The following is a 24,511-nucleotide window of genomic DNA, read 5'->3' as shown; positions in this document are numbered from 1 at the left end:
TCTCTAGTAAAATGAGTTATTTGTTTTATGATAAAAAAAAAGCATTCATCTTCTCTTTAATATAATAAAATAGAAAAAAAACCTTTATTGAAATAGAAATTTCTTAAGAATCTTCAGTTTTATCTATTTTTTTTTTTTGCTATATATATAGCTAATTTATTCAAGAATAAAAGTATATATATAATAAGAACTTTCAGTTATATTGATGATATTAAGCTTATTACTAGTTCTAAATCTATACAAGAAAATTGTAAAAATATAAAAAAGAGCTATAAAGAAAATATTTGAAAAAAAGTAAAAATTTTATTCAATTTAATATGAATAAAACTAAAGTGATTTATTTTTATTTTAAAAAAATAAACAAGAGAAAACTATTACTCTTCAAGATAAAGTTATAAAATTAAAAACTTCTATAAAATAACTGAGAGTATGATTAGACTCAAAGCTCAACTTTAAAGTTTATATTTAGAAAAGAATTACTGAGACTGAGAAAATTTTGAATAGTATTATTAGACTTTCTAATATAGAAAAAGATTTATCTTTTCAAGCAATAAGATAATTATAAAGAGCTTATACAACTTCCGTATCAGATTATACAGTAGAGATTTAATGAAAAGAGCAAAAAAACTTTATAAATCAATTTCAACTATTATAGAATAAAGCTTTAAGAAGGATTTTAGAAGCTTTTAAAACATCTCTAGTTAGAGCTATGGAAATAGAGGCACTAATTCCACTGTTAACTATTAGATTTAATAAAAGCTATATAAATTATGCTCTAAAAATTACGAAAATAAATGCAAATCATTTAATTTAAATGAGAATATCTATTTCATATCTTCTAGATATATCTAAAAAAGACTTAAATAGAGAATGATTTCTATATTAGAATGAATACTCTAGTAACTTAAAGAAAATATTATCTTCTCAGCTATATAGAATAGGTATTATGATTATATATCAATTATTAAACTTAAATATAGAAAGTATAAATCATAATAAGCTCTATTCTTGAAAGGAAAATCTAAGATTATTAATAGATATTACTATTAATGAACTGTCAAAAAAAGAGGAAAAAAATACATATACTCAAAAGCTTATTAAAATAAATAAAAAGAATTTATTACTGATATACTCAGATGGTTCAAAAAGTAAATATGAATATTAAAAAGCTCATATAGCAGTTAAATATTCTGAATCAGATTTTTAAAATATAAGATGTTTTCATAAAATTTAGAAAAAAAATATAAAGTTTTTAACATTGAATTATTCGCAATTCAGAAGGCTTTTATAATATCTTATAAGATGATCTCTCAGAAAGCAAATATTAATAATATTTGAATATTTTCAGATAGTCAAACAGTATTAAAAAGACTTTAAAAATATAAAACTCAAAATAGTCAGATAAATCTTGAATTAATTCAAAGAACAGTAGAAAGAATTAAGATTAAAAATAAAAATATTTAAATTCACTTATTTTAAATATCTACTCATAGTGATATTCTAGAAAACAAAAAGTAAATTTAGCAATAAAAATTAAAACTAAAACTTAAAAAGTAATTTAAAGAATTATATTCTGATCATATATCAAAAGAAAGTTTAAAGAATTATATCTTGATAAATAGATACAGATTTGAGAAAAAGAAAAGAAAAGTACTTAGTATGTAAGATATAAAATAAAATTAAAGTGAAAATCTACATCAATAAAATGCAAAAAGAAAATATTTTCCTTTATAATATAATTAAAACTTGAACATAACTACTTTAAAATATATATATAAAAAAAATTAAAGATTATTTAAACTTTGATAGATATAATCTTTATGATATAGTTGAAAATTCAGATCATATACTGATGAATTGCTTATTAAATAATAAAATAAAAAAGAAAACTAAAAGAAAAATACTTTATTATATCAATTAAATATAATTTTTCTATTTATTATTGAATTAAGAAGAAAGTTTTAAATTAAGTTTATAGAAAAAATAAAAATTACCTCTAGAGAATAAAATTCAATATCAAATAAATTTGATATTTAATCTATAAAAAAGTTGAGAATATTTTTAAAAATACTTTTATTAAGATTTTTTTACATTAAGTTTATTATTTTATTTTATTTTATTTTATTTTATTTTATTATTTATTTAAGTTGAAAAAGGGACTGAATTAAAGTTAAAATTATAAATATGTTTTTTATTAAAAGATTATTAAATGCTATACTATTCTGAGATAAAACTCTATAAGTTTATGAATTGATTATTATTTATTAGTTAAATTAGTAAAATAGTTAAACTCTAGTTTTAACTAGATAGATATCATAGTTACTGACTGAATACATCTTAAATAAATAATAATAATAATAATAATAATAATAAGTATTATGATAAATTTTTATTAAATTTCTTTTAGAGCATTTAATATTGTAGCTTGTCTTTACTCATTCAGCTAGCTAGTATATTATCTATTTCTTATTCATTCTTACTGTATATTTCAATTTAGTCTAGTAACTTAACAGTCTAATCTTAGAGAGGGTCTCTTGAGTTCTTATATAACTTGTCTGAGAAGAAGACTAAATGAATCTTTATCATTATGAAGACATTCAATTTATAAATATTACTTACTTTTTTAAAAATTTTAAAAAAGTCAGCATTTTGCTCTACTAGCTTATAACTTGATCAATTTATTTTATATGATTTTAATGTTAAATAAACAAAGATCTCTACTACAAAGTCAGACTTTTAAAGATGTTTGTTAATTTTCCTCTTCATCTATTTCTGTACTACTTTTATATCTTCACATGTCTGATTTCAGATCTCTTTTATTCAATAAACAAAGCTTTAAGCTTCTTCTCAGTTTCTCTTTCATTCATGTAGGGTTTCTTTGACAGTGATTGCTAGTTAAACAACATTTATAATTCATATTCATTTGCTGCAAGAGAGAGAGAAATTTCAATTAAATTGTTTAAAGTAGCTACTGAGATATGATCTATAATGAGCAGTCACTCATCTCAGTCATTCTGATAGTAAACTGACATATAGATGAAGACAGATGATGTTATATTGATTTATGACTTCTGTCTGTTCATCAGTTTGTATGTGATATACAGTAGAGAGTTTCAGTTTTATGCTCAGAATTTTTGTAAATTCATTTTAAAAACTTGATATGAATTGAGGACTGTAGCCAGAGGCAATTGAGTCAGATACCTCATTGTATGAGTAGTAGATATGAAGGGCTACGCCCTAGAACCCCATGATACTCAGGCTATCCCTTCTCCCTATCGAAGACGCTATTGGAAGGCTATCACCTTCGTGCTATCAAGACACTATCGAAAGGCTAACGCCTTCGCGCTATCAAGACACTGTCGAAATGGCGCCATCGACGCGGCCCCTGCCCCTATCGTGTATAACCCCTATCCGTGTACCCGTGTATCCGTATATCCTCCTACCCGTATAACGCCTATAACCCCTATTACAAAAGCGCTAATCCTCATACTGAACCTCCGCTACCTATAAGAGGGAGCTCAATCCCCCACAAGATCTATGTTCCTTCTTCCTCCTTTAACGATTCCTTTTCTGTTTTTATACGCGCTAGCTATCGGCTGTTCTCAGTGGTTGGCCCGTCACAGTAGAATTGAATGAATAACTGAGCTAGCTTCTAGACTGTAATCTCTCAGCTGATTGAAATAAAGATTGTCTTCTTACTTATTCAGCATACTATAATCAGAATGATATCATAGTTAGTTTTGCTTTTTGAAACATTCATGATGTTCATTGTAATATTCTGTCATGCTCATTCTGATATCGACAGTGACTTCAGCAAGTCAGAGATCTTATCTCTCAGAATCTTACTGATTTGACACACATGATAGTTTTGAATGTAGTATAGAATGTCTGTTTGTCAGAGAACTCATCAGTAGCAAAATTTATACTATAGTAAGAGTCTTTTATCTGTCAAAGTATGTAGTTGAAACTTGATTATGAATTTCCTATAGCAGCTTAACTATCAGAGTTTCTTCTTTTTAAATGAGCATCACTAGTCTTTTATTATACTGCAACATGTCATCTTTCATTGTATAGAAACTATTCTCATTACCTGTTTACTGCTGCAGTTGTTCAATTAAGATGATAATTTTATTTAAAGATAATATGTATTCTGCAATGCTCTTTCTATATGAGAAGTCAATACTAGTGACATTTATAAAGAAAATAACTTAAAAATCAAGAAATATTGATCTTAAAAAATTTGCATAGTCATTTTATTGTTTTTTAATCTATTCAAATTTGCTTAATATATATCTATTAGTAAGATAATCTTATCTAATCAATATTTAATATCATAGTAAAGAGGAGAAAGAAACTCTGCTTAATGAGTTTGATATATATTTAGTTTTTTAATAATCATAAAGTATTTCAGTGCATGATGATCAGTAAGAATTTTTAATCATTTTATCTATTATAACTTCTTCAGCTCTACTCATCTCTTGCAAGACTCAGATCACTACTAGTATCTTCTTATTATGAATTTTATAGTTAAGCTCTGCACTGTGTATTGTTATGAGCTACTGCAATCTTACTAGGTGAAAAGAATAGAGCTTGCTTATATTTATCTTTATCAAATAACTTAAGAGATTTATCTTACTTTTACTGCTGTAGCTTTATTTGAAATGATTAAGTTATACTGTTAAGTTTGATTTGCAAGAGCTTATTCTCAAGAATAATCTTCTTATCAATATGAATAATTTGTTTAACACTAGTATTTAATAATGATTACTATATATGAATTTGTTTAACAGCTTTGCAGAATTCATGAGCAGTAGTAGATATAGCAGACTAAAGAGTGTCAGAAGAAGTAATTGATTATTTAGTAAATATCTTAAGCACTTAGTTAGAATTAAGTAGATAAACCTCCGTAGCTTCAAATTCTACTTGTAAATTTGATGATATAAATGCTATATTCCAAGCTATATAAAAGAGTCTTTAAAAATCATGTTTAAAAATATATAATAGTTAAATTCTTAACATAGTAGTGAATCTAATTTCCTTACATAGATCTTTATAAATGATATGAATACCTTATCATCTAGTAATTGCAAATAATAAGTTAAATATAGTAAAAGTACTATAAATAATATCTGATTCTTATCTGTATAGTCTATAAATTTCATATTAATATAAAAAGAATGATCATCTAATATAAAAAAGCATCAGTTACAGCTGCTTTTCTTTATATATGAATCAAGTATCTTTTTCAATCACTTTAAATTATAGTCATCACTGTTTCAGTCATTTGAGAATATACTAAAATATATCTGTTGATCTTCAAATTTAAATTTATTAAGTCAAATATTCTAAATATCATTTTTCTTATATATTAGTACTAGAGGAACTTTTGAATCATCTGTATAAATAGCTGCAACTAAGATGATGAATTTTCAATTTTTATTCTAAATTGCTGGAATATGCTTATTTTTCAGAAATTCAACTAGAGTAATATACTTAGTAGCATGTTCAAACTTAATTAGAAATTTTTTCTCATCATAGTTGTAAATATCTAAAAGTTTAAAATTATATTTTATAATAAGATGAATTAACTAGAAATAAAATCATTTTATTAGCAATCTGTAAATCTGACAGAAAAAGATAATAAATACTTAATCAATTTGCTTGAAATAACCTTTAAAGTAGTTAAAATTGTCTATAATCTATTACTTTTAATCAATTATATGTAAATAAATACTTTTCAGCTTAGTTTTATAATGAAGGTAAAATTAATATACTTAATGCTCTTCAACAGATTTTTTAGAGAATTTAACCACTAAATTTTGCATTACTTGAGGTGTAGAAGCAAGGCCGTGGCCTGCTAGATGATTTATATGCTGAATAAGTGTTTCTTCTTGTGAGTTGGTTAACTTTTTGTGATATTTTAATGTCATATCAGATCTGCAGATCTGCTTATCTTTATGTCACTGTGTCAATGTAGTTAGACTGATTTTATATTTCAAAGCAGTTTGCTTATAATTTGGAAATTCTTATGATCTTAAATCTTCAATTGCAAGCTGAATTGCAGCTTCATTGACCATGATGATGAGGTTTGAAGTTGAAGAATTGGGTTGGAATTTATGAAATTGTTGGGTGGTGGAAATTGTTTGGTGGTCAATCACGTTATCATGTCATAGGGCAGCGGCGCGCCGCGGAGAAACCACTCATATGAGTAAAAGGGGCAGCGCGCTGCCTTGGGCAAGATCTCGTGACAGGGACAATATGAAAGAGTGTTGGGATGGTTGGTTCTGTTGGAGCCTAGGCTTCCTATTAACTATGGACTAGCGCAAGTATATAGCATCCCCGATACCTATACAACCACTTCAGACGTCCTACAGGTTCTTCATTGGTTCTAGGTAGCTAACTAATATACACGTGTATCACGTGCCGGGGGACCACCGTGCCAGATTTTATCTCGGCGTGCATAAAAGATTTTGCTGGCTTTAACAACTTTTAAAACAAGTTGATAAAATGTTTATACACCAAAAGGATTTGTAATTCTTCCTGTCATATTTCCTCCATGGGAACACAGTTGATTTGTTGGATTGATCATCAGATTCATTGACTGTCGCTCTCACGTCTCTATAATCGTAGGATTGAGTGATGTGATTGATAACTTTGAACAAATGATGTACATTGATTTTCAAATCTCATTCAACGATCTTATAAATGGAGCTTTATAGTGTACAAAATCATTATGGTAAATATCATTTCATTTAGAGCATGCACGATGAAATATGACAAAGTAAATACGAAACAATGAAGCCTTGATCTTTTAGCTTTTTGAATAACAACATATTAAAAGTGAGATTCAGAATTCAATGCACATTATGAATCATCATATTTTTATCTTCTGATTCTAGAAGAATATCTTCTATCTTTTTAACTTATTTAAGATTTCTGTTAGTCATTTTAAAGTTTCTTTTAAATGACTTTACATATCATTAAATATCTTTTATCACTTATGAAACCGGTATTGACGTTGAGATATTATTAAAACTTTAATGATATTTCAAATGACATATAACTGTAGAACAACTGCTGAGTTGATATAAAATTAAAAGTAAGAAAATTTATTAATTTATCATTAACTTTGTAATGTCAAGACTTTTTATACTAACTTTTCATTCTTTGAGAACACAATCAGTGTACCAACAGACTCACTCCAGCACTGAGTGTAATGGGCAACACTAATCAAGGCAGTGGCCTTCACTGAATGAGCAGCACAGAAGGAAGCTGTCGACATTGTTATCAGATGCAGCAGCTTGATCTGATAATGTCAGACCCTCACAAATCTCATTTACTCTGCAAAAAATAAAAAGTCTCAGAGAGCAAGCAGTCAACTCAACTCAGAAGAGAGTGTAAGCTAGATAAGCAATAATTAATCATCATACTGAGCAGCTAAAGATGCACTATACTCACATGAATAAAAGATATATACATAAGATGACAAAGACTGGAATGCTTTTCATAGTGATAAAAATCACATATCATAGATAAATTACTCAGTCTAAACAAGCATTACTCACAGAGAATATCTCTAAGACAAAGTCAGTTATATGATCAATAATCATAATCTAAATATCTATCAATTGCCATTGTACATGTAGCTATATCAAATATGATAAAATTATAAAAGCTTACTCAAAGAGTGCAAAGATAGATTCTGTTTCAATGGCAAAAGTAAAGATAAAAAAGAAATAAGAAAAACAGTACAGAATATTATGAGTTATAAATTGTAAAGTTGTCAAGAAAGAAAAAGTTAAAAAGAGTAAAAAAAGAATTTTCTCTTCATTCTCATAGCAATGAATACTTTTTAATAATCATTTTTTATAATTAGTCTCACATATTATTTATATCAGTGAACATTTTATGTTTTTACTTCTATATCATTAAACAGTTTATATCTTTATCTTCATATTAATAAATACTTTATTTCTTTATAAATATATAAAAATATATATTTTTTAAAGATACTGAGATTAGTGTCTATAAAAGAGAAGAATAACTATGATATTAAGAGTTTTTATACTAGTTTCTTGTTTTTATATTGCTTACTAAAGCACTTCATAAAGAATTAATATCATTTAAAAAATTAGTATTTTCTCAAGATTTAATACTTTATAATCAATGCTTATTAAAAATTAGTATTTAGAATTAATACTTTTTAAAGAATAAAATCAATATTATATTACTAATTTTTTATTTTATAAAAGATTAAAGATGAAATTTATTACTACTTATTTATATATATAAATATTTTAAATCTTTAAATTTTTTTTAAAAGATTCAGTAATTAGCTATTATTTAATTATATATTTATATTTTCATTTATTATTATTCTCTTTTTATAATACTATAGTATCTATATTTCTACTTTTTTATAATATTAGTTATAATGTTTTTCATACTTCTTTTAATATTTAGTTTTTTTATCTCAAGTATTATTATAAATTTTTTTATTTTTATAATTATTTTTATATTTATTTTTATTTAATATTATGAGTATTTTTAATAATTTTATTTTTATTTATTTTTTTATTAATTAAATATTAATTTTAAGTATAGATATTAACAAATCTTTATTATATAATATAAATATATATAGATTTTATACTTTATAAATATGAGTATAAATATAAATTTACTTGATTAATAATTTTTATCATTAATATCTATATTAATTTATAAGATTTTTTCTTATTTAAAATCTTTACTCTTACTTACATAATTAAATATTAATTTATTATATTAAAATTATCAAAATAAGTTTTTATAAAAATTATTTATTTAAAAATTATTATATAAAAAATTATAGTAAAATTATCTTTAATAGATAAAATAATTAATTATTAACAAGAAGTAATTTATAAAAAAAAAATTTAAATTAATTAATAAATTAAATACAACAATAAATAATATATAAAATTTGATTAATTTTTTAATTTTTCATTCAAAAATATTCTTAATTAAAAGCTCTTATTGAAATCAACTAATATTTTAATTTTTATAAAATTTAAATAAGATTTTTAAATATAATTAATAAAAATATACTTTTTATCATTAACTTATAATATTTATTTTAAAATATATTTTTATATTATTTTTATATAAATTTATTTAAATATAGTAGAAAAATTAACTGTAAAAAGTGAAAAGTATATAAGCTAAAAGAAAAATTCTGCTAAAATTTATTTTTTCTTTAAATGAAAATATAATTATTGTTTTTACATTAATCTTAAGAGTTTAAGTCATATTCTAGTTATGTTGAGAAAAATTTCTTTTATCATAAATATAATTAATTGGTTTTTAGTAATTTAATTTAAAAAATTATATATTTTTTATAATTTTTCTTATTAAAAACTAATATTTCTTTTCTGATTTAATTAGAATTAAAATTATTAATTTTTTGTTTCTTCTATATTTTTAGAATTGATTATAGTTTAGTATTTTTATCATAGCTAACTAGTTAGATAAATGAGTTAAAGCTTTCATCTTGACTTTAGATTGAGTTATAATATAATACTAAACTTTTTTTCCTCAAAAAGCTCTATGAATTGAGTAGATAAATCTTATATTTATATTTATATTTCTATTTATATTCATATCTATATCTATATCTGAATCTGAATGAGCTTTTTAGTTACTATAATTATGCTAAATACGCTAAACTCTTATTAAATTTTTACCTTTTTAATAAAAAAAACTATATTTATTAATAAATCTTACTATTTATAAAGTTTCTAAGAATGAAGAAAAAATTATATATATATTTAAAAATTATAAATAATTAATAAATTTATTACTTATATATTCAGATGATTTAAAAAATAAATAAAAATATTTAAAAGTTAATATAACTTTTAATATATAATAAATTAAATTTTAATTATAAGATATAATTTTAAAATTTAAAAAATATAAGATTTTTAATACTAAATTTTTACAATTTAAAAAACTTTTATAATAGTTAATAAAATTAGTAATTAGAAATTAAATATTAAAAATATTTGAATATTCTTTAATAATTAAAATATTTTAAAAATTTTAAAAATATATAATTCAAAAAAAATCTAAAAAAATTATAAATTAATTTAAAAAATAATTTAAAAAGTTAAGTTAAAAAATAAAAAAATAAATTTAACAATAAAAATAATATTAAAATTTTAAAAATAACTCAAAAACTATTTTTTAATCTTATGTTAAAATTAAAAAATTAAATTTTAATAAATAAAAAAAGTTTTAAGAAAAAAAAGATAAATACTTTAATATATAAAATATAAAATTAAAGTAAAAGTTTATTTTAATAAAATATAAAAAAAATCTTTTATAATATAATTAAAGTTTAAATATAATTATTTTATATTTTATAAAGAAGACTTAAATATTATAAAAACTTTAATAAATATAATTTTTATAATTTAATTAAATATTTAATAATATTTAAATAAATTATTTATTAAATTAAATTTTTTAAATTTTTTTTAAAAATTAATAATTAACTATTATTTAATTTTATATTTATAGTTTTACTTATTATAATTTTATTTTAATATTTTTAATATTTAGTTTATTCATAGTAAGTAATTTTAAAAATATATTATTATACTTTCATTATTTTTTTTATTAATATGTTTTTAATTTCTTTTTTATTTATTAAGCTGAACTTTGATATCTAATTATATAGTTATTCTTTATATACTAAAAAAATAAGTTTTAAAATTTAAAATAATAATATAAAAATTTCTTTTATTCTAATTAAGAAGTAAAAAATAATCTGCTTATTTAAAAATAAACTAATATTTTATATTGATTCTTTAGAAAATATAATCACTTTTTATAATCATATAAAATTTCTATAAAATCTTCTAATTTTATTGTAAAAAAAGTCTTCTTTTATGAAGTCAATATTAAACTCATTCAATAGCTATTAATGTAATAAAATTTTAAATAAAAATCATATTTTTATCTCAAAACATGCAATTTGATCTTATAATCTGTTGAGATGGTTGATTCTTCATTGATGAGAAGACTTGCTATCTAACTAATATACAAGTGATATCGCGTAGGGAAGTGTCTCAGTTAGTGGAATGAAACAGTGTGGGATGGTTTGATTTTATATTGGAGGGAAAGATGGATAATTAGCCTATAACTATACTCGGAATCACGTACGGGGCGGCCGCTCGGGGTGCCCGCTCGCCTACGCCGCAACAACCTCCTGGCACGCACCGCCGTGCGGAATCCCAATATACGAAAATTCATCACTTTCCCCCCATTTCGCCCGTAAGCCCTAGCAATTTGTAGAAACGTCTAAAAGCTACCATGTATGGATGTTTCAAAAGAACATCAGCCGCCATATTCTCTGTGGGATTGTAATTCAAAAAAAATTAATCTTCCTCATTCAACTGCGTATGCGAGTAATAAAAATGGTTGTGTCGAATCAGAATCCGTGTAACCAACTGGTAGGTAGGTAACATTCACTCATGAATGGAGGAACATATCATGGAAGAAGTCCTCCGCGCTGATAGACAGTTCCTAATGCCTTACGATAAGACAATGATACTTCCGTTGAAATATGAGATAGTCAATCCCTTGAGTGTGCAATGTCATCAATTCTCTTATTTTCTGCTAAAGAGCCGTACTATTGTTAGGTTCCAATATTTCAACTGTCGTCTGAACAGGTTCAAGGAGGGATTGCAACATACTATGATAAAAGGCTTTCATGCAGACTATCCACTTCTCCTTTTCCAAGGCTGTCACATCTGAAGGCGCTGTGTGCTGGTTTTTCATCGAATATCAGTCTCATCAATAACCTTCACATCCGCCAAGATCTCAACCTTCCACGCATGATAGTTGGGTCCATCGGATGTAGTCACAGTTTTTCATCTCTAATGACGCCTCAACTCCTTCTGGTATTCACGGACCTCCTGCTTCGAGTCATTTACAGGGGCACCACTGTTGTTGATGGGAGAATCCTGATGCGTAGCCATCAGCATCTGTTGGCAGGACGCAAGCAGATCCACAGCAGTCATCATAATTGTGCCGTTTGCACTATACATATGCAATGGGATAGGCATTGTAGGACAGGGTATACTCTCAGAAGAGTCAGTAGCTGGTTTGCAGCCGTGACCACTAGGGCCCTCCATTGTGTATTCTTCCTCAGCCATATCAAACTGGGTAGACTCTTCGTCCAACCCAGGCTGATTTAACGTCTTCTTCAACTGTCTCAGTGTTCACTTTTATTCGGAATGTGGAGTAGCGGGTAGACCACTCATCAGTCTCTGTACCTGAGTACCTTATGGAAAGACACAAGAAACTAGAATAGTTCACGGGGCGTCTTAGAGGCCACTGGTTTATTCTGCCTCATGCAGGCCAAAACAGATCCCCTTAGAACTCACAAAATAATGAGATTTCTTGCAACTAACTGCCCATCTCCTCTCCAAATTGAACTCATCCGATGTTCACGCAATGATATTTTATGAAAATTAGCATCGATTCTTCAAAATCGTACACTAACCATGTCGTAACCAGTGGAATGGTTGATCTTGTACTGGAAGGGAAAAGATAGTTAAAGATAGTCTATATGTGCAGGGCTCTAGAAAATCAACAAGAAACTTTATTTCTACTTCAGTTTTTAAAAAAAAGTATATATAGTGGACTTATAAATTCTCTTTACACTATTATTTAATGAGAGTTCTGTTTAAGGGGTAACAATTAAAACAAAGCAGTTCAACCTTAGGACATTCATATCTCAGCATATATTCAGCAGTTATGAGCGCAAACCAACTTACCTTCACTGCTCTAGCTATTATTAGCTATTGAACATCAGGGATTAAGTCCAGTGAACAGCTGCCAGGCTGTATAACACTAAATCATTATAACTGGGTCATGTGAATAAACTGGCTGCTGATTTGAAAAAAAAAAAAAAAAAAAAAAAAAAAAAAAAAGTCGCTACCTTCTTGAAGCTGCTCTAGTGCAGTGGATTCTATTCCATGAATAAACGTGGCCTTCTTCCTCGACCCTCTACGTAACGAAGCATGGCGTACCTTGAGAGACAAGCTGATATGGAAACTCAGAATCGATTGGGTGACACACTACCTTAAAAAGCATAAGGGAAATAAAGTCTGAATGTATACAAAGTTCATCTATAACCGCGCCCTTGCAAAACCCGAACAAGTGTATGAAGGAAGACAATAAGGGGTTACTAAATAGAGTTTTATATCGCATGAGGAAGTAATATGTCTCAGTTCCCAAAGTGTCTCTGATATAATTGTGCTAAACCGTATCTGAAAGCAACGAAATGTACCGTATTATATGTATGTATGTATGTATGTATGTACGATACGATACAGTTCATACAGTACAGTGTCTTCCCAGGTACAGTACATGGCAGCGGCCCGCTAGCAAGGCGCTAGACTGTTCTGGGAAGGGTACCGGCAGTCTTGGCGATGACTCTATGATTGTGCCTGATAAGACTGACATAATACATTCCTCCCTCAGTCTGGTGACTCCTTCATTCCCCCAACTTCTATATATACCCAGCTTCATCATCATCCTCTGATGGTTGTTCTTTGTCTTACTAACTTCATCCATACGCCTCACGCATACAGCCTCCATATCAAGGTTCCTTTAGCTTCAAAACACGCGTGCTGATCACATTCCTGGACCATTCTCTCCTATCTTACCTCCGCTTCATAGAAGCTCTATCACACTCTTATCAGCTACTCTCTCTTGCATACAATTATTGTACATTCGATTTTAAATCATCTCTTATAGTCACTGGTGGCTCGGAAATACTCTCTTTAATAATTTCCTTGTGGCTTTACCCTTCGTTGCGTGCATCTAGTTGATGCTAATCTATTACCTACTGTACTCCTCCAAGTGAAATCTTGTTAATGGACATCTTCATGGCCTCTGAATCTTTCCCTCTTCCAGAATCCGATCTGCGGCGCTCAGCTACTGAGGCCAAGCGTGTCCATGATCACAAAGCAAAATGGGCCTTGGGAATCCGTCCTAACACTCACATCTGGATGACCGGAACAGTCAAGATCCCTGGTACTACTCGAGTTCGCCCTAACAGACCCGAAAGCCACGTTGGGAAAGGGTAAGCTAAACTTCCTCTCCTCATAGCTATTTCCTTGTGCCAATTTATGCTAACGAATGTTTTTTTAGTTCTGTCAAGATCAACCGAATCCAAATGCAGAGTTTTGTTGACGAAAAGGCAGCGGAAAAGATGTCACATTTCCGCTATATTGTGGGCCAGTTCCTGAATGAAGAACACCACAACTCCGACTCCTCTGCTGATGACGATGTTCTTGAACCCAACGAGGCTGCTGATGATCCGAACGTCTTCTACTCTTTCGACGCACGTACTGGTCCCATTCAGGGCACCGATGTTCTTGGTGATGCGCTCACTCACGCCTTGAAGAAGTTCGAAGCTCAGGAAACGGAGAAGCTCGTCCGAGAGTATGAATTCGTCGGAGTTCAGGAAGCCTCTCCCCATCGTGACGATGGATTCTCAGCTGATGATGGCGACTTCGAGCTCATCAATAGTGCGGACCTGTAGAGGGTAAGCATCTGCGGCTCTCTCCGTCTGAGATTCCCCAGTCCTAGCAGGGCTGGCTAGCTCCGCATTCGTTTTCATCAAATGTCTCCACTGAACCGTTGACCTGATTGCTCATTTACATAATTTACTTCTTTGGTTTTATCTTTACTTTCTTTCACGTTGCTTAACTGTGGCGTTGGGTACCTCAAAAATGTTGGGTCGACCCTTTTGTGTTGAGGTTGGCGTTTGCCACCTCCGGAGTTTGAATTTACTGGGGTGGTGTCCTTTTTTGATTATCGCATTTTTACCTAAATATATAAACATAGCATGCATGGGACTGGGATTGAAACTAGACAAGCATCATGCGAGAAGTGATCCGGCGCACTGTGCTTCTTGAGGACATGAAACATGTATGATACATGCTGGATATATATATTTTTTTCATTTCTAATTTTGTCTTTCTTCTTTTGAATTTCTGGTCTGTTTTGAAATATTTTTTGGAATCTTCATTTGCACGAACTTTGAAACAATCGCTTGTTTTACATTTGTGCTTGATGACTAGGAAAATGATGAAATGAATACATGAGGTTCTCTTTAAGTTCTGTTTTCTCTCTTATCAGTTATTTCCTACAAATTATACTGGGTTAATTTATGGACAAGCACAAAATAATGTCTACGCATATCATCAAATCCACAACCTTTCTTGACATTATCACACATGAAGAACAATATTTGGGCGCCATCATTCTCCAACATTGATAAATACAGGAGTTTAGAGCTCATGAAAGATACAACATCCTTGATGCACCAGTAAGTTGCCACATCGCATGAAATAAGCAAATAGGCGCACTCTAAATGAAAGGGTTCAAATAACAACCCATATGCCATTCTCCACATGGAACCCTCCAACGATATCCCATATTCTCCACCTGCATTGGACATATTTACGTGCGCAAATAAGATCCCAGTTTTGCCCCTCCGGCTTTTTATTCTTACAGCCTTGCAGCTGCAGCTGCCTAGTTCCAGCACAACCTGTGCAGGGAATGCAAATTCTATCCCCGGGCGGAATGGGCCTGCGGATGACGATAACTAAATTTAAAAGTTTTCGTATTCTATGAATAGACGGTAGCATTGTCGCAGACTGCGATATCTACATCAAGAGAGCAGTGGCACCTTTCCGTCTGGGCCATACAACCCCTATAGAACACCCATTCGACACTGCAACTGCATCCGGGTACAACAGCTTACGGATATTGTCTCGATCCGCTGCTTGATGTGCCTCACACCCAACACTGAATAGAGACTGCAGCACCACTACTCCCGGGCACGCCCCGTAAAAAAAAATTAAATAAATAAATAAAAATGCATTGATGATTGGATGATCTGGTCAACGGAACTCTGCATGGAGGGGCTGGATGATAGGAGATTGAGCACGAATCGTTATAACTGCAGGAGAACCAAGTGGTGGTGAAGTTTCGTTAAGGGCGGCAAAGTCGCTCCGATGCACTGGATGTCAGCATGCGGCCGACACCTGGGACGGAATCGAGGTTGTCGAGGTGCCGTGAGCATTGAGGTGACTTCATCGATAAATTGGTGGCAGCCGTTGTCTATGGTGTTGCTGGGTTGGATGTGTTTTCTGGTGACGACAGGAAGGTTTCGAGCTTGGTTTTGCTCGCAATCCGACTCAATTTGCTACCTGGTTGGTGATACGGCCCAAAATGCGGGCTAGGGGAAGAGGGGACGCCCGCCAGGTCATCGATCTCATCTTGCCTGAACATATACTGAACTTGCGCCTCTGTTGTAAGGCTCAGAGATACTGCTAAATTTCCGCAGAGCGATGATGTGGTTTCCCAAGGAGAAATACCAGCGCCAAAGTAATGACGTCAGGAATGATAGAAATTCGAAGGGGGTTTTCACGCCATTTATATGTTCTGATATCTTTTGATGCTGAACATTGGAGGCGAATCATCGGCACGGGCATCTTTGCAAGGCCGGGCCTGATCGCAGAGTCCGTTGGCAGCATTGACCTTTCACTCTCTAACTATGTGGTAAGTTGTTGCCGCCATTGCCACCACAAATCTAGCTGTATGGTTAGAATATCGCTGTATGTTGCCGCATTCAGGGGCTCATAAAGTCTATATTGAGTTCACATATCGATATCCAAGATTTCTCATCTCAACATTGATTGCTGTGCAAGAGGTTTTGTTGAGTTTCGCTACAGGAAACTGTGTTGTGTTTGGCCAGTGTTTGATATTTGCTTTGGGTATGACGCAACTGACTTCAGACGAAAGCTCTTTGCTGCCCGCCTATTGACAGTCGTTGTCATTATTCACGGATGCTTTCTTCGAGCTGCAGTCTGGATCCAGAACGCCCTTGGATGGATAAAGGTTTTCCTGGTCTTCTTCATCGCGTGTAACTACCGGCATCTATGTCGTGGTGTCAACCCATCAGAAATAATTCGGATCCTGTTTCCTGGGCTGATGGACTTTCCTAGGACTTTCTATGGAGACATTTGGACTGGGGCATGTTGACTTTGTCAAATGCGATGTTCAAAGTTAGCTATGCATATGCCGGGATGGTCAATGCCAATACCGTTCTAAACGAAGTCAGCAATCCTATACCTACGTTGAAACTCGAGGCTCTCGTGGCTCCCGCGGCTCTTGTGACTGCAACATCTTTATATCTACTGATCAACATTGCTTATTTTTGTGTGATACCCCTCGACGATATTAAACGCAGTGGAGAGATTATTGCTGCGTTCTTTTTGAGAAGGTATTTTGGATTCGGCTTGGGCAATGTCACACTGCCACTTGCTATTGCAATTTCGTCTGCGGGAAACGATAGGTCGTTTCGTTCACAGCGGTATGTCATTAATACAACCTGAGGATTTCTATTCACTGCTTCTGTTCTCTATAATCTAGCAAAGACCCGCATGATCTCATAATAATGAATTCTTGGTGATAGGCTCGCCCTAACCAAGAAATTGTCCTACAGGGTTACTTACCCTTTGCGCGCTTTCTTGCGACATCACCTCCTTTCAACCGCCCCCCAGGAGGATTCATAGTCCACTACATCTCCTCATTTCTAGTCATCGTCTTGTCGCCGTCTAATGATGTATACATCTTTATCCTAGATGTAGAAGGTTACCCGGCCCAGATCGTCATGCTAGCACTCTCAGTTGGCCTTTTGATATTGAGACATAGAGCTCCAGACTTACCAAGACCTTTCAAATCTTGGACATTTGCGGTGTGGATATCGATCATTTTATCCATCGGACTCCTTGCTGCACTTTTCTTCCCCCCCCGGTAGACGGGAAAGAGGATGTGAGTTTCTTCTACAATACGTATGCGATTGTTGGTGTCGGAATGTATGTATCCCCTTTCGCCCCCTGGCTCCCCATCAGCTTTCTAGGCCTACTAAGGGATTTGCAGATTATCTCTCGCTCTGGTTTACTGGAACTTGTGGACAGTTCTCATTCCACGCTGGAAAGGGTATGTTTTAGAGGAGAAAATCGAAATTCTGAAAGATGGCACCAGCATTTCAAACTGGTCAGGTCGGAAATATGATACTTACTTTCTTCAGTGTCTGAGTGTCGGGACTTGTGTCGGGCGTTTCTTCCTTTTAATTTCGGTCAAGGTTGATTGACTTGATATATCTACATTAGATTGCCCATAAACTGTTCGTTACTTAGTAATATTACTCATAAAATAGATCATTTTTAAGCTATATATTCAGAATCGAAACCCTTCAGCGCTAATCGAACGATCATACATGAACGACCACTCGATTTAATCAAATATAATTGACAAAAATAACGCTAGCGGCAAGCGCGCAGCAGGAAGTAAATCTGAAGCTAGTGTGTAAAAAGCTTGAAATATTTCGAGATATAAGATAGGACGCGGACTGGAATCGACCGGACTTAAAAAAATTTATAATCCACAATCAAAAAAGCTTCGGGGGGGGGGAACAAATCAGATCCGTCACGAACGGTACAGTATAACAGGGGACACCCACTGTGTGGTAAATACAAAACCAAGGAATCAAGCTCACAGCTACAACCCATGCCTGCCAGATTCCCTCCTACAAAAAACCCTGATAAAACACTTTGTCATGCTGGAAGGAATTACACTCGCCCACTCTGGTTTCATACATCTCTCCGTTTCGATGATATTTCCGGGATGGTTGTTCCCCAAAGCTTTAGCTTGTGCCGGTCATTCACCAGGCGAAATATTTTGACCACATATTCCCGCTCCACACCCGACTCTGGCAACACATCAAAGGCAACTCGAAGAGGAAACGCCATACGATTGATAAGTTTGCCCGGACTCTTGCGAATGAAATATTCCATGCTCCGGCAGATATTACATGCAAACTCGTATTGCTGCGAAGGTTGCAGAGACGGAGTTGATCTTGTATCAGAGGCGGAAAGGATGAGGTGGGAGGCATAATATACACTCATTGTCTGGGCAATTCGCAGGTCTGGGTAGATGAGAGTGGTTGGAGTAATTATATCCATCGTGGTAAGATCACGGCATCGAAAGATAGGAAATGGATCGCTGCCTTGACTTATTACCTCAGTGGCTTGGCGTGATGGAACTGAATCGATCCAGTCTTTCTTCCACTGGCGTAACCGATTATCAAGATCAGCTACCCATGACCACAGCATGCCTTGTGTAGTTGCTACCTCTGTATAATTTATGCAGCCCGAATTTAGTCCCTCAATGAGCCGGTCAAACTGGGCAAGATACGCAGGGATGTCCACGACTTGATCTAGGAGATGATGCATGAGATCCTTGGAGGATGAACCAGCTAAAAACGGTACCGATTTCCAGTCTTCTCTCGCAAGAAATGTGGGCCTTCTTGTGACCAGGGCGAGGAACACCTATATGTGATTTAGCCAGTCAATCTTCATAAAGAGAGAACCCCGATCAGTGGAAGGATATGACAGACCCAGTATGGCCGAAGTTCAGCAAAGCACGAATGATCGATTCCGAACATGTGGCTTTGCGGACCTCGATACTCCAAGAGTTTCAGAGCTCCGTTGGCATGATGTACGAGAGACTCACTTGTTGTGCGCCGAAAACTCTAGAATGTGTTACATATATCAGAGATATGTCGAGTGGGAGATTATGCAGTAAAAGTAAAAAACGTAGGTCATACTTCAAAACACATGAGAAGACAGACAGTTAGTAGAATAGCTTGGGAGTTGGCCTGTTCGATATGATTTATATCTTCCTGTAATTTCCTAAGCACAAAAACATGTATCTGGGAACCAGTTCTCTCTATTCTTTCATCGGCGAAATTATGTCCGAAGTACGTGAGGGCTACTGCTTTAAAAGCTTCAGAGAGAACTGGAGAAAACATCCTCATCCCCGCGGCAGAACGGATGGTCTGAGAAGTTCCAATAGTTTCACAGTCGACATTGGGGCTGAAATCGTCCACAAAACGACCGAGAAAATTTTCTATAACGAGATTTCTTTGAGATACAGGGGTCATAAAGACGGATGAGTCCCGACACCTTTTTCGCGAAATATACTGTTCTTTGAAGAAATGTCAGCATAACGATACAGTGTATACGGGTGCTTGCAGTACCTCTAGCAGGTTTTTCAGACCCTTGCGAAACTTTCCTTGTGATAGCAGTCTTGTCGTCGTCTGGAGGATGTGTGATGTCTAAACCATCAGGTTCAGGCCCCGACTTGCGATCCAATTCATCAGCACTGGCTGTATCGGCCGGCTCATGTTTCAATCCAGGCTTGGGCTTTTTGGGTTGTCTTTGTTCCTCTTCATCTATTTGCACTGAAGGCTATGGTTGGCATCAGCCATTATAAATAGAGCTGCCAAAGTCATTAATCGCGCGCATAGAGGAAATGGACAAACCTCTACTTTGAGAATTAAAGTGTGTATATGTCTGTGAAGTCGTCTTTGATTCTCCAGGCTGGTTATAAGGTTGTGGCTCGCTCGTTGTGGTTAGGGCGGTGCTATCCAACCAAGTTCCTGTCCTAATCTGAGCAACTGTATTCGCGACGACATCTGGGGACGCAGTTGCAATGGTTTGAACGATTGTTAGTAAAGTGGCGTATTCCTCGTACGGGACTCTATTGCATGGCGGACTTTCGGGGGCCGAAGAGGGCTGTCCAGAGCCTTTCTTCAAGGGTGAGGTGGTGGTAGTAAGACCGCGATCCGCTGCATCAAGCTCTGAACTAGGAGCATGACCAAGCGCCAGCAACTGTTGTTTTAATCGACCAACTTCCCTTCTCAGACTCGCGACGGCGTCAGCCTGGGTAATGAGGAATCGATCTTCATTGTTGGTGACATATTCGCACTCAGAAGGAAGGCCTCGAACGCAACAGGCGTGACAAGGCTTTATTCGATCGCACTGTTGGTTGTGACAGGATTAGACGAGTTGGACGCCAGTATCTCTACCCGGAGCAGGAGGACCACCGTACCTTGACCTTGCGACACCTGCAAGGAATACAGGATTGTTTGGCTCGACACTTGCTTTTCCCCGATTCTGAAGTTGGAGGAGTAACCTGGGGTTTGGATGCGTGTCCGTCATCCATTGTTAGGGACTGATTGCGTCTTTTAGAGGGCGTCTTCGTAGAAATCTAATCCTGGAAGGTTCCACTGTTTGTGTAGTGCAATGTTCAGCGTAATTTTAATAGTATCCCTCGAGGTGGTCGAGACGGGGAACCCACGCATTGGTAACATTTATTGGGATATTTATTCCCGTGATCCAGTCGAAGTGGAGATTACTACCAGGACAGGGATAGCAATTAGTTCGTTCGTCAGTTGAACGTACGTCGGAGTTGAGCTGAAGCACGAATATGAGGAAGTTAGCTAGAATCCTGGGGAAGAATCGAAATTCAATCCTTCTGCTTGTATGAAGTCGTTTTCAATTGGCGGCAAAGCTGTTAAATGATTAGGTGTTGTCACGCAGGGCAGTTGTAGGCTCGAATTTGGGCAACCAATGGTATTTGGCAATGGGTTGCCGATCTCGTCTCTTCTGTTCGCGGATCTTTCGACGTTTAGCTCATCACCAAGATGCATAAAGAAGGACAACGAACAGCCCCCCTTTTGCAACAGAGGCTACATATCCGTGGGAACGTTGGCATGTTCAAGCCCAAGTTTGTCCCGGCACAATTGGGCACGTCTCTTCTCGAATCCACAAGAATATACAAGAGAGAGTGTGTATATAGTTCATAAGCCGCCGGTCTTCGCGGAAGTTTGAAGGCCACAATCAATCCTGATGCAGGGAGATTAACTACGGTTGATGCGCCATCCAAGTTCTCGGGCTGGCGTAATGCTTTCTGAAGAGCATTGAAGTCCTACGACCCTGATCCAATGGTAGTATCCGCGGCGCTGGCGGGTCGGAAATCAGTCGTTTTAGCCGTGGTTGGTGGGAATCGGAATATTGTTGCTCGGCTACGGCAATGGCCAAAAGAAGGTAACCAAGACATTACCCAGTGCTTAAAACATCCGTGGATATAGCGGAGCGCAGAGAATAATTTAACATGGTGGCCATTCCAAACATATTCTGGGGAGCCTGGTTGCTTTTCTTTTGAAATTATCGAGCTTTTCTTGAACGAAGACATGGCTATCCGCGAGGAGCCAGAAACAAGTGTGTTTCTTGAGAAAACACTTCCAAACCAGAACATTCTGAGAGAACTTCCCCCCTAAAGCATATGGGTCTAAATTCTCTTCGAAGGTGCTGATACCCCTATGATTCCAATAAAGTTGGAGGTTTTGCAGTAAGTGTGTCCGCGTTGAAGGCATTCGAAGGCAACTGGCTGAATGTGCCTCTAGAGCGGAAGTTCGGGATGGAACCCTGGAACATTACAATAAACACGTAACACCATACCATTTACAGAATTTTAGCACGGCGCTTCCCAGCGTTCTTCTTTTTGAACCTGCAGCTTACAACGGACGTATGTAGGGGTTTTAGAACACATGCGAGTCTTTTCATCATGTCGTCGCTCCTTTGGACTATCGACCCTGATGGAGAGAATATCGTTGCAAACTCCAACTTCAGGGCTGCCAATGCCAACGCAGAGAAGCTGCGAAAAAATACCTCCCTTCATGGGATTGACATCGCCAGCATGCAACAATTTATAGATCAGCTTGTGCCAACATATACAAAACCAAGGACTCCCAAGGGTTTTCCACCTTCAATTGTTCGTGTAGGGTTCTTCCCTCGCTTGGCATGTGAGCATGTATATGTTGTCTAACCCAAGGTCATTCGTATGATTATGCAGTTCTGAATCCCCAACCCAGGCCTGGAAAGCTTTGGTCTTCCCCATGACATGGAAGCGGGTACTCTCGAAAAAAACACTAAAACCAAATAATGGACATGATTGACTCCGGGGAAATTTAGAGAAACCTATTTCTCGTCAAGCAGGCGCCATTTGCTATGGCAGAGGAGAATACGACGAAAGCGAGCAGGGGAGAGCCAATGCTCATGTCGGTTTGTATCAAGTACACAACTACCTGAATGCCCGCACAGCCTCCATGCTGGTGGCCAGGGATCTCCCAGACATCGGTACGGAGACCTCTGGCAGGTCTCAAATCGTCGTTGTCACCCGAGCGATTGCTGCTCCCACAATTACTCGAGGGCTAGCCGAGTTAAGAACCAGCGTAATGTGAGAGAATGGCTCCAACCTGCCGTATTATTCCTCTCTCCATTGCGATTTGGCTGGGGTAACAAGAACACATATTTGGATTTCAAACAACCCGGAAGGCCGCGACACCATGAGAGCTTTGATATGAGAGGCCGATATTGTTGTTCAGGTATATCGACCTGGAGTCCTCGATAAGTGTGGCTTGGGGTTGGAGGACGTCCTAGATCTTTGCAAAGATCGAATTAGGGTAGTTATATATGTCAGGGAAATTAGCTACGGATGGTACGGCCCGTGCTCAGGCAGAAGTGGATGGCGACCCATTAGCGACGCTGTTAATTCTACTAAAATGACCTGACCACCTTTATTTACCAAATATCCGTCGATGAACAAGCTGCTTACTGGCAATATAGAGTGCTGTGGTATTTCTATGGAATTTGTACGCGCTATGAGAATGATGAACCGGCGACACATTTTTTTTCCAAATTCAGATTACTGGTTAGGATTTCACCACGTTAGAGGAATGGCAAATTTATGGCTGATTTTCTACATAGCATCGGTATTTCGCGGGTCTGAGGTGTGCTGGGTTTGTACTGTGTTAATGCAAGAGAATTTTTAATTTGTCACATTCATAGCGGGAGCTTGTTGCTAACAATAACTGCTCAAATCAGACTGCGTTGAACTGCTATTTCCAGTGGCTGGCAAATTCTTTTTAAGACATAACCTCCGCGTGTCTGGGAGAAATTGTGGAATGATGACGGCAAAGAGGTCTTTCGCCATTTCTATAATATGAGCTATAACCCACCGAGGGTGCTGAACATGCTGAGAACCAATTCGGGAACGGAGCTATTCAAACAGGACTTTTTCGAGGATCGGGAGTCTAAATGTATTGGAAAGGCCACTCGTATTGTTAAAAAGGTGTTGGAGCTTCCAGACTGACAAGTAGAATTATGATATAACATTAGCACGAGCACTAATGGAGTCGATAAACCTCGTTGGCCCAAATATTTGGTGACAGAGGTTGTTATCCGAGTCTGTATGGGTGGTAGTTGAGGAAACGGGGGAATCAGGAAAAGCAAAAAACCAGCGTTTAAAGGGAGAAACCAAGGTATTAGTTCTAGATTGTGGCAATGGAAATGAACAATCAAAACGATATTTCTGTGTTATTTTTTATTCCCTTTACCTGTCCCTTTCCTTTTCTTTTGCAACCTCCGAATGCTTTCTCTGATGATTGTGATGTAGTTAGTTATGAGAAAGACAACTCTGAACCTCGACTTGTTCAGGGGGGTCTTGTAGGGCTGAGTCCACGGGGAAATCT

At 34.5% G+C, this 24,511-nt stretch overlaps 6 protein-coding genes across 6 annotated transcripts; 4 read left to right on the top strand and 2 right to left on the bottom strand.

Moving 5' to 3' along the window:
- Window positions 1-3,222: 3,222 nt before the first annotated feature.
- Window positions 3,223-3,510, top strand: PADG_00162 (uncharacterized protein; the record flags this gene model as incomplete). The annotated part of the gene is made up of 1 exon (XM_010757416.1): window positions 3,223-3,510. One exon carries the CDS (start codon window positions 3,223-3,225, stop codon window positions 3,508-3,510), a length of 288 nt encoding a protein of 95 aa, XP_010755718.1.
- Window positions 3,511-11,664: 8,154 nt separating this feature from the next.
- PADG_00161 (uncharacterized protein) lies at window positions 11,665-12,203 on the bottom strand (the record flags this gene model as incomplete). Its single annotated transcript, XM_010757415.1, has 2 exons — window positions 11,665-11,814; window positions 11,961-12,203. The coding sequence occupies 2 exons, from the start codon at window positions 12,201-12,203 to the stop codon at window positions 11,665-11,667; spliced, it is 393 nt and encodes a 130-aa protein (XP_010755717.1).
- A 1,740-nt stretch (window positions 12,204-13,943) lies between these two features.
- Window positions 13,944-14,602, top strand: PADG_00160 (uncharacterized protein; the record flags this gene model as incomplete). Its single annotated transcript, XM_010757926.1, has 2 exons — window positions 13,944-14,140; window positions 14,209-14,602. 2 exons carry the CDS (start codon window positions 13,944-13,946, stop codon window positions 14,600-14,602), a joined length of 591 nt encoding a protein of 196 aa, XP_010756228.1.
- A 1,856-nt stretch (window positions 14,603-16,458) lies between these two features.
- On the top strand, window positions 16,459-17,465 carry PADG_00158 (uncharacterized protein; the record flags this gene model as incomplete). Its single annotated transcript, XM_010757414.1, has 2 exons — window positions 16,459-16,629; window positions 17,076-17,465. 2 exons carry the CDS (start codon window positions 16,459-16,461, stop codon window positions 17,463-17,465), a joined length of 561 nt encoding a protein of 186 aa, XP_010755716.1.
- A 1,260-nt stretch (window positions 17,466-18,725) lies between these two features.
- On the bottom strand, window positions 18,726-21,141 carry PADG_00157 (uncharacterized protein; the record flags this gene model as incomplete). The annotated part of the gene is made up of 6 exons (XM_010757413.1): window positions 18,726-19,463; window positions 19,532-19,666; window positions 19,742-20,121; window positions 20,174-20,377; window positions 20,459-20,957; window positions 21,028-21,141. 6 exons carry the CDS (start codon window positions 21,139-21,141, stop codon window positions 18,726-18,728), a joined length of 2,070 nt encoding a protein of 689 aa, XP_010755715.1.
- Window positions 21,142-22,545: 1,404 nt separating this feature from the next.
- On the top strand, window positions 22,546-23,221 carry PADG_00156 (uncharacterized protein; the record flags this gene model as incomplete). The annotated part of the gene is made up of 3 exons (XM_010757412.1): window positions 22,546-22,783; window positions 22,853-22,891; window positions 22,953-23,221. The coding sequence occupies 3 exons, from the start codon at window positions 22,546-22,548 to the stop codon at window positions 23,219-23,221; spliced, it is 546 nt and encodes a 181-aa protein (XP_010755714.1).
- Between the last annotated feature and the right edge of the window lie 1,290 nt (window positions 23,222-24,511).

Source organism: Paracoccidioides brasiliensis (assembly GCF_000150735.1).
Source record: "Paracoccidioides brasiliensis Pb18 unplaced genomic scaffold supercont2.1, whole genome shotgun sequence".
Classification (NCBI taxonomy): domain Eukaryota; kingdom Fungi; phylum Ascomycota; class Eurotiomycetes; order Onygenales; family Ajellomycetaceae; genus Paracoccidioides; species Paracoccidioides brasiliensis.
Note: the sequence above shows the minus strand (reverse complement) of the source record. Positions and strands in the feature narration are given on the sequence as shown.